This window comes from Clupea harengus, unplaced genomic scaffold (genome assembly GCF_900700415.2).
Source record: "Clupea harengus unplaced genomic scaffold, Ch_v2.0.2, whole genome shotgun sequence".
Classification (NCBI taxonomy): Eukaryota; Metazoa; Chordata; class Actinopteri; order Clupeiformes; family Clupeidae; genus Clupea; species Clupea harengus.
The window spans coordinates 25,001-35,000 of record NW_024879842.1 but is presented as its reverse complement, the minus strand read 5'-3'; the positions used below and the strand labels follow the sequence as shown (position 1 = coordinate 35,000).

Sequence of the window (10,000 nt, the reverse complement as noted above, 5' to 3'; positions counted from 1 at the left end):
TGTTTGAGCCAAAGTCGACCGAGGAGGACACCACTGTTGAAAGCAAATCATATAAAAGCGAAACTGGAATTTGCCAAAATGCATATTGACAAGCCACAGGGCTTCTGGGAGAATGTCCTTTGGACCGACGAGACAAAACTGGAGCTAGTCAGTTTCAAGTTATTCCAGTGACAATTGTGGGTTTTTCCTTCTTTAAATGAAGGGTACCAACAATTTTGTCCACGTCTGTATATATATATATATATATATATATAAACGTATATAAGATAATGTCTCTAACAGCAGCAGAGATCACAAACATGACGATAAGTAAGAAAAAGATGGTGACAATGAAGACAGGTCTTAAAATGCTAAGTAATTGTGATAATTATGGTGATGACAGTGATGAACTTCACATCCCTGTCCTCTCTGAGAGCGCCGGGCCAGAGAGCGGATGGAAACATGCACTAATGATGAAGAGGGGGCGGTGATGATGAGGAGGAGGAGGAGGAGGACGGTGACAAACACAAGGACTATTCCGCTGAGCACTAACTGAGCACTTATCCTAACGGACATCATACAGGGCAATGATTCAGGACAGGGATGATGAAGAGGAAGAGGACGATGAAGATGACGCCGACATTGACAACAACATCCCCTGTCTAATCACGATCATGATGATGATGACGGTGACAGTGACAAAGACTGAGCACTATCATAGTACTTGTTGACAACATGGTCTTGATCATACAATGCAATGATTCAGAACAACGGCGACGACAACAACAACGACGATGACAACAACATGAACTGCTGATGACGATGCCAACGGCGACAACAACATGACCTGCTGATGACGATGCCAACCGCGACAACAACATGACCTGCTGATGACGATGCCAACCACGGCGACAACAACATGACCTGCTGGTGACGATGCCAACCGCGACAACAACATGACCTGCTGATGACGATGGCAACCGCGACAACAACATGATCCGTCTCGTCACATGTCACTGCTGAGTCTCGCGTCAGATCCGGCTCTGATGTGCCACCGGCCCTTGAGTCCCCGACCCCTGCCCTTTTCCTCCGGGACCCTAACACACACGTCACGTCCCTGTCACCTTACGGTTCTCCAGCGGTAGTTCAGGCTATTGTGACGGGCTAGAGACGTCCCCTGGGAGAGGAGGCGGCTGGAGCGTTAGAGTCAGGACTAGCCATCGGACTTATGACGCCACACCGGTATGTATGGGAGGGAGAAAGAGGTCGCCCTTCCCCGGCCTTGAACCCGAGTCTACAAGGTCGCAAACCTGACCTCTGACCCTGAACACAACGTCAAAGAGCCAGGCCCTTTGGTATGTCAGTCAAAGCACATACTCGACCAACAGCATGAGAGCAATACTCTTATTTCTTATACTTCTTTCCTAGTAACTATGTTACTATAATGGTTGCAACGTTACTTTTAGGAAATGTACACCTGGACACACAAGGTAAAAGAGGAAAACTTTTAGGCCACATAGACACCACATCTCTCTCTCTCACACACACACAGACACACACAGACACACACACACACACACACACACACACACACACACACACACACACACGCACACACACAAACCATGATCCTAAATTGGCCGTGATCTGAATGAGAAATCCCTTTTACAGGCTTGTTAAAGCACAGATGACACATTTTAACTCTGCGCTGACAAGTAAACTTTGATTTGATTCGAGAGCAGGTGACACCATGTCAGGCAGAAAGCTGGGGATTTCTCCTCTTTGCATTCTCAGGCCCGTCTGTCATTCCAGTGATTACAAAGCTAAGGGAAGGCACCCTGTGGCGGGTACAGCCACACCCAGCTGTGGCGGGTACAGCCAGCTGTGGAGGGTACACCCAGCTGTGGCGGGTACAGCCAGCTGTGGAGGGTACAGCCAGCTGTGGAGGGTACACCCAGCTGTGGAGGGTACACCCAGCTGTGGCGGATACAGCCAGCTGTGGCGGGTACACCCATCTGTGGCGGGTACAGCCAGCTGTGGCGGGTACAGCCAGCTGTGGAGGGTACAGCCAGCTGTGGAGGGTACACCCAGCTGTGGCGGGTACAGCCAGCTGTGGAGGGTACAGCCAGCTGTGGCGGATACAGCCAGCTGTGGAGGGTACACCCAGCTGTGGAGGGTACACCCAGCTGTGGAGGGTACACCCAGCTGTGGCGGGTACAGCCAGCTGTGGAGGGTACACCCAGCTGTGGCGGCTACAGCCAGCTGTGGCGGGTACAGCCAGCTGTGGAGGGTACAGCCAGCTGTGGAGGGTACACCCAGCTGTGGCGGGTACAGCCAGCTGTGGAGGGTACAGCCAGCTGTGGCGGATACAGCCAGCTGTGGAGGGTACACCCAGCTGTGGAGGGTACACCCAGCTGTGGAGGGTACACCCAGCTGTGGCGGGTACAGCCAGCTGTGGAGGGTACACCCAGCTGTGGCGGCTACAGCCAGCTGTGGAGGGTAGAGCCAGCTGTGGAGGGTAGAGCCAGCTGTGGAGGGTACAGCCAGCTGTGGAGGGTACACCCATCTGTGGCGGATACACCCAGCTGTGGAGGGTACACCCAGCTGTGGCGGGTACAGCCAGCTGTGGAGGGTACATCCGCTTGAGTCGCATGCGGAGCACATCCACCCTCTGCATGCAGGGAGACGCAAGATCAGCCTCCCGGCGTGAAAGCGAGTGAGCTCTGCTGTTCTTTTGTTCGGTTGCAGATGGCAATGGTGGCGTTTATTTTTAGATTCGTGCCACATGCCCACATGCCCACGGATGAACAAATAAACAAACAAATGTGCACCACATTTTGAGTGACGCGCATTGGTTCAATATTATGAAGAATTAAGACAAATGTTGTCAAACACGTCCAGGGTGGCAGGCCAGACGACTGCCTGTAAAGCCGGGCTCACTGGCGGGAGAACCAGTGCCAACTTGATTACGGTGGCGCAAACACACTTCGTTCAAAACGTCCAGTCACTGACCTCACATGGATCTGATTACATATCAAGTGCGGCAGAATGTCTGAAACGAAAGCCAACATCCGCACAGTACTTTAGCTCCCCAGACAATTAATGTGCTGAGGCTGAGGCAAGGCCCAAAGTGAATTAATGAGTGGAAATGAACATGAAATAAGTAGCTTGTCTGCTCATCGGGAGTGACCCAGTGTTATTCCACGTGGTTCGTGGCAATCAAGTTTCGGGGATAAGCCTGATTCAGCATAAAAGCATCAACATAGAATCACAGGGCTTAGAATGATCTCATGGCCTGTAGGCATAGGACAGGACAGGGGGTGTTTGTTTGCAAACTTGGAAGAAAACAAACTAACAAACAAACTAAAACTTTACACTGTACAGGCATTAGTTCCTCCGAACGGACTGAACAAGACATTCTACTGCACCATGCATGCCCCCAAACGAGAGTAGCAAGCAACAAACTGGTGAATAATAAATAAACAAAAACAAACAAACAAACAAACAAAAAAACAGTCAAATACTTTACACTGCACATGCCTTGATTCCTCTGAACGGATTGACTGAGACATCCTGCTGCACCATGCGTGCCCCCAAACAAGAGTTGCGAGCGAAAAAATGGTCAATAATTAACGAGCGATCATCAATAATGAGTTACGAGCAGAAGGTCCAACCCTTAATATTACACAGTTACCTCGAGGACTCGTGGCTTACATAACGCAAAACCGAACAGCCGATGCCCATGGGAGAGCAGTCAGTGGCCTCGATACCCGCTGTCTTCAGGGGGAGACCTGGACACATTCCTAGCTCTCCCTGAGCACAGCAGCGGTGCCAAGAGGTGCCGAACATACAGTACATTCATGCAGACACTTATTCTCTCTCCCATCAGCTCTTACCGCCTGACAAACGCATACGATAAACTCAGCGGGCACTACTACAGAACAGTATTAAATACTGTTCTCTTTCTACCTCAACAATGCGGAAGTGAACACAGTGTGGAATTCTTAAACTGTTCACGCTCCGTTCCAGCAATGGGCCAAAAAAAAAAAAAGAATAAATCCCAACAGTTCTTTAAAAAAACGCATTTGTAAACAACAACAAACAACTCCTATGCCCCACACTTTAAATCCGAATCCAGTAGTTCCAACCACGCAGGATGACAACCCTCGGCTCCCTGCGGTACAGGCTCAGTTTGGCAACAATCACACCTAGGCTCATCATCTCCCAGAGGTAATCAAGCACTCCACATGCATATGAGTCCATTAGAAACCTGTCAGACACCCCCCCCCCAGGAGCGTTATTTCTGGGACAAACAATGGTTTGTATGCAGAGGATTGTTGCATGGTATAGGCTTGCATGATATAGACTAGTGATGTCTACAACGGCAAGCACTGAAATGTTTAATGACGGTTGCTCGACCCCCGAAAAGAGCAACCGGTTTCTGCGCATTTTGTTGTCTAAGTTCTGTTTTCTGGACGAGGAACAAGGTTTTTCAATACTAACTCGTGGTGTTAAAATCTTACTTCTTGGAACTGAGGACACGTGAGTTATGTGCCTCTAAATACAATTCAATTCAATTCAATTCAATTCAATTCAATTCAATTCCATTTTTATTTACATATATAGCGCCAAAACAATAAAATTGTCTCAAGGCGCTCTACAGAGCTCACTGATGATCACTGTATGCTGGTTAAGGACCGACCTGCCGGCACTCTCCAACAACCCCACACACCCATTCTCACCCACTCACTTCCTGTCGCTCTGAACTGTCCTGTTTGATTAAAAGCCTGACAAGAAAGTTTACAGCATAACCATCTCACTTGTAACATGGTAAAGTCATTTAGCTTCCACTTTCCATTGTATCTCTATTGGCAAGTCACTCTGAGAAGCAACAGCATCCAAATTCCAAAATAATTATTCCAACACACGGGTAAAAAAAACTTTGGCATCTACACACACGCACACACACGCACACACACACACACACACTCACACACAGCCCACAAGAAGTCGCAACTAAAGCCTCATGCGAAAAATATCCATGGTATTATCATCTTGTTCCAGCAATATTTCGTGCTCTAACCTTGTAGCAGTCAGCCTGCCAAATACTTACAACCACATCACATCACTAATGATGGTTTCAGAGCTTGGAACTGCCTTCTGGAAGATAAACCTCTCCCAATACTACCACACTGATGTCTTGTAGGCCACCTATTTTGTGAACTCCTTTGGATTTCAAGCTAAACATATCCATGTAAGCAAGCTGACACTTACACCCTGTAGAAAAACAACAGTAGCAGCACATCCACACCAACCCCAGACCCTTGCAACAGGTTTTCCCCTGCACACCGCACCTCTTTGTCTCGTTCAATCTCCAGGCCGGCTTCGAGGAGGCTCGCCTCGAACTCCTCGCGGACCATCCTCTTCTCCCCCTCGGCCGGGTCCAGCGGGCCCACGTCCACCACCACCTCCTCCTGGTCCGATTTGCCTCCTTCCTCCACGTCCTTTGCCCCCAGACCCGCGGGGAAGCTGCCATTGGAGATGATTGACAGCCTGTGTAGCCCAGGCGAGCCCCTGCTGGACGTCCGCCTCCGGTAATTGTACACCAGCACGTAGTCCACCTTCCGCTTGCCGTCGGCGAAGTACAGTCTCTTGGCCTCCAAGTCTCTCTCTCGGTCTGGGTCTGGGTCCATGAAGTTGTTGACCACCTGAGGGAGAGGAACGACAGAGGAGTGTTCAGGGCGCGTCGGCATCGTAGAGAAGTGGCGGGCGTGATGTGCCCAGTCAAGCCACATGCACAGAGACTTAAGGGGGCGGGGGGGGCGGGGGGGTTGTTAATATTAGGATGTAGGTCACTCCTTTGCTTCCTCATTTGGCTGCTCTCAATACTCATACTCTCAGAGACAAATGATGTGGAGGGACAGGGGAAGGGGAAGGGGATGAAACTTTAAGTCTCCTAGCAGCACATTTAGTTGAGTTCAGCTTAATGACAGCACTGAGGCACGTCATTGACATATGAATGAATCCATCCATATCACAACAGTATGAAATGTTTTGCTGAAACGTATGAAACAGGTTACTCACGGGTAGCTTGCTATCACCTGCCGATTGCTCCATCACACTCTTCAATGAGATGAAGAGGGGAAAAACACACACAAAGACACGAACAGAAGCTGTGGGGGCTGGTAGCACTCAGCAGCAGTACATTCACCCAACAATTCCCCCGATCAGGTCCGAGAATGTGCGCGCACGCTCCCCGGTCACCTCGTAGCTGCGACGCACGGCATCTCTCAATCGTCAAAAGCTTTATCTAGCACACAATACGTGAAATCCATCTGGCTGTCTGATTTTGGCACGGTTCTGCAACGACAGCTGAAGGCGAAGCGAGGTCTCTGGCACAGGCGCAACTACGGATCGCCATAGAAACTTGTGAGCCGTCACTGCGCGAGGGAGGCAGGGGGCGAACGGGAACTGATTAGAGGTAGACGCGCAGCATGTGTGCCTATTCCCCCGTTCTGTTCGCGCGCCTGTCAGAGGACCCACACATTATAGGCAGCAGGGGTGGATCCATCAGGTGTTTCTGTTACATGTGGGAGGGTGAGGAAGCTAGCGACGTTTCTAATTGGCTGGTACATAGAATAATAGACGAATTGCCCCTTATTGTATGTTAAAGTTTTGTAGCATGGCAACTTGACAACTTTGAACATTATTAAAAACTGACGGAAGAGGAGAACACAAAGAGGAGCAATTGTATGGCGGGTTCCTTGACACGAATTAATCCGATTTAGAAACGCGAGGGAGTATCCTGTAATATCTACAATACAGGGGAATCTAGGCTACATTAGCGCAGATTATCTAGATGTTCTTATGACGCTGAAGAAAACCCATTACATTTTAATAACACCTTAATCATAATCCAAAAGGGATAAGTGCTCCCGTTGGCCTGATAGTCTTTATTATTGTTATTCAGAGAACACTAATCTGATGTAATGTTTTTTTTTATTCGCTTTATACACTGGCAAACTTACTCAGAAAATGTACACAATGACGACATGCTTTGTTTAGCTCAGATATCACCTCCCCATCCCTGGGGGTAAAAGGGGCAACTTACCATCTCTGCGCGCTGTTCGGGGTAAAAGGTGGGATCTTCAAGTCTACGGTGCCTCGAATCCAACCCCATTTCCGAAAACTCCTTGGCTAAACTGTGGAACCTGTCGCTGTGAATGGAGGAAGATTCGCTCATGGCGGTGGAGACTCGCTCCACAACACCGTTCCATGTTTCTTGAAAAGAAGAAATCAGATAAAAACCAATACCTTAATTTGAAGGCCTCAATGTTTTAGGCTAGGGGAGTTCTCCCCTGTAACAAGAGAAGCACTAGAGAACATCTTTTGTTTTTGTGCTCGCACGTGCTCAGACACAGGGCGTGCTTGAGCCGTCTCCGGATCAGCACCTTGGACAGACACATTATAAACATCGTCTGTGGGGAAACTGAACGAAAGCCCAGTCTCGCATGGTAACAGCACACCAACGAAAAGTTCTAATGAAAAAGTGTTACAACAATTTACACGTAGAACCAGTTTAACAAACCTCACTATTGTCGGAGAATTGGCTTGGATTTGCTTCGGCGAAGCGTCAAATGCCCATATATAGGCCTACAGTCTGATTTCCATTTATAGACCCACAAACCATAGGCGACACAACACAGCGGAATTCTACCCTGAAGTAGCCCATGTTTCCTTAGCAACTACCACAGCATTTGTACAAGAAATTATGGATCAGAGACGTGTTCGTCTCCTTGATTCCTTAGCTGTGTAATCAAAAGAATTCTCGCTGTGCAAAAGGAAGTCGAAGCTTCAAACCGAGTATTGTTCTCTATTTCCTCAGTGTTGGAATACAATGAGGGTGGCATAGCTAAGTATCACCTATATAGCAACAGGTGCACAAGTCAAGAATGCAGGCTAACCATCTCCACGCATGTTACTGTGATAGGAAATCTGGGCTGCGCGGAGTAGCCTAGCCCACAGTGGGCACACTACCATATGGGGCCCACGATATAACAGTAGCGTGCAGGTGCAGCCGTACTGTGGCCCACTGAAATACAACTCATCACTTACCAGCACACGGAGGCGAAATATCCTGAGCCATGTCTACGTTATGGAGGAAGTCAGAGGGACACGGCGGGACAGCAGGGCTTTACAATCCGCTCCTGGCTCTGCACGAGCTTAGGTTGCGGACGGCCGTGGCTGTTAATTCCATGAGTCCTCGTCAGGGAGCTTACGACAACGCCAAACTTTGCGTAATTGCCTCAGCCTGTTTGCCTGGGATGCCACCTCACTTGAGAGTGGCACATCTCACCCCCCATCACCATTGTCCTTGCATCCCACCGTTTTCCACCCAGGACCAGGCCTCATTTTCAGAAGAGGCCTATGCATTTTTAAATAACGTAGGCTATAGCCTACTCAAGATTAGTTTGAATTTTGTCCTGAACCGAGTTTGGAGGGCCTGTAGACCATTGTTGACACAAGCCTTTGTTTAAAACGGCCACAACAAACAGAAAAGCTGAGTTAAGCGAAAGTTGATGATGATGAAAGCGCTGGTATGCGTGGAGTCAAGTTACACGGCAAACCTTTTCAGTTAGACTATCCAGTGCGACAGTGACCCTTGAACTACAGTGAACCACGAACACACATTCTCACACCCCGTCCGGCTGCATCGTCCGACACTATCTCCGATTACCCCGTGCCTGCAAATATAACCGATCCATCCTGTTAAATATTGATGGCTACTGCACCTCTTTCGAGGAATTCATCAACGGTTCCAAGTTCACAGTCGATGCATGCATAATAAGGAACATATAAAGTTTAAAGTAGGCCGATCCTTCACTAAACCATTCAGTAAATGCTTACTCGTGTTACTTTTAAATAATTTTATTCTTGAAAACTAGATAGGCGCACATAGAAAGAAGATGCTGCTAGCTACGCAATGAAGTGTCACCAGCAGCCTGGCACACAGACTGGAAAGTAAATAAAAATAAAAATAGCAAAAGCCTAAATAGCCGTAAAGAGCTCACCCACACGGCTTTGCAACCCGATTTGGTTCATTTTCCTTTGGAAACAAGGATGCAGAATATGCCACATTTTCTGCTTTTTCCGGATGTGGCCCGTTAAACCTTCTTGATCAGGTAAATCACTCATTTTCTTAGCTATCAATTTCCTATGCAGTGCTCTACGATTCAGGTAGTCATGGAGATGTTTTATTATTATTATTATTATTATTAATTATTATAATTAATAATAACTTTAATTAACTCAGTTGTTTAAATAAAACATATGCAAATTATAACAGGTTAGCCTACTACAAGCCACGTTTCTATGCGTTAACAGTGGGCTCACACTATTTGGGAAAAATAGACTGGTTGTGTTGACATGATGATGATGATGACCATGGTGATAAGAAGTGGCTTATGGGACAGCCTGAATATGAAGAAAAAAAAAGAGCACTGATAGTGTTTCACTCAACGCCTTAGGTTTACTAAAATGAGTCCTATCTAGGCGAAAGTGCAAGGTTGGAGAAACAAAAACAAAAACTGATCAGTGCCTCAGGAAGAAGAGGCGCTCGAACAGGTGCGTTACTAGGACAAATAGGATTACACGCATATGGCTGCCTACAGTTTTGTCGTGTAATGTGAATCGCTGAGCTTGTAGATGTAGACTTTATCCATTCATTCTTGCTCATATTCTTGCCATATTCTTTACAGAGGGAGCTAACACAAGGGAGGGATTACGTAGCCCTATCTGTAAAATAAATGGACCATTTGATACATTGCGCCCTCAGGTGGTAACTCGACCAAAAATCACTATCGTACTAAATGATGTCTCAAACGACAGCTCTGCGCCCTGCTATGGCTACCGTATGGGTACCGTAAATGATACCAGTGAGTGCAGTGCGATACGTAACCACTAGAGGGCATAGCGAGATTAGAGTTTCCACAACAAAAACAAGCGAAGGCCATCAGCACTG

At 47.8% G+C, this 10,000-nt stretch overlaps 1 protein-coding gene across 1 annotated transcript in view; it reads right to left on the bottom strand.

Annotated features, from left to right (window-relative positions):
• Positions 1 to 8,192, bottom strand: part of LOC122130502 (anoctamin-2-like) — a 25,802-nt gene extending 17,610 nt beyond the window's left edge. Inside the window, exons 1-4 of the mRNA XM_042705217.1 lie at positions 8,095 to 8,192; positions 7,091 to 7,260; positions 6,064 to 6,102; positions 5,334 to 5,687 (exon numbers count right to left, since the gene is read on the bottom strand). Coding sequence (XP_042561151.1) covers positions 5,334 to 5,687; positions 6,064 to 6,102; positions 7,091 to 7,260; positions 8,095 to 8,125 — 594 coding nt within the window. The 5' untranslated portion in view covers positions 8,126 to 8,192. The remainder of the gene's footprint in view (positions 1 to 5,333; positions 5,688 to 6,063; positions 6,103 to 7,090; positions 7,261 to 8,094) is intronic.
• Positions 8,193 to 10,000: the final 1,808 nt, after the last annotated feature.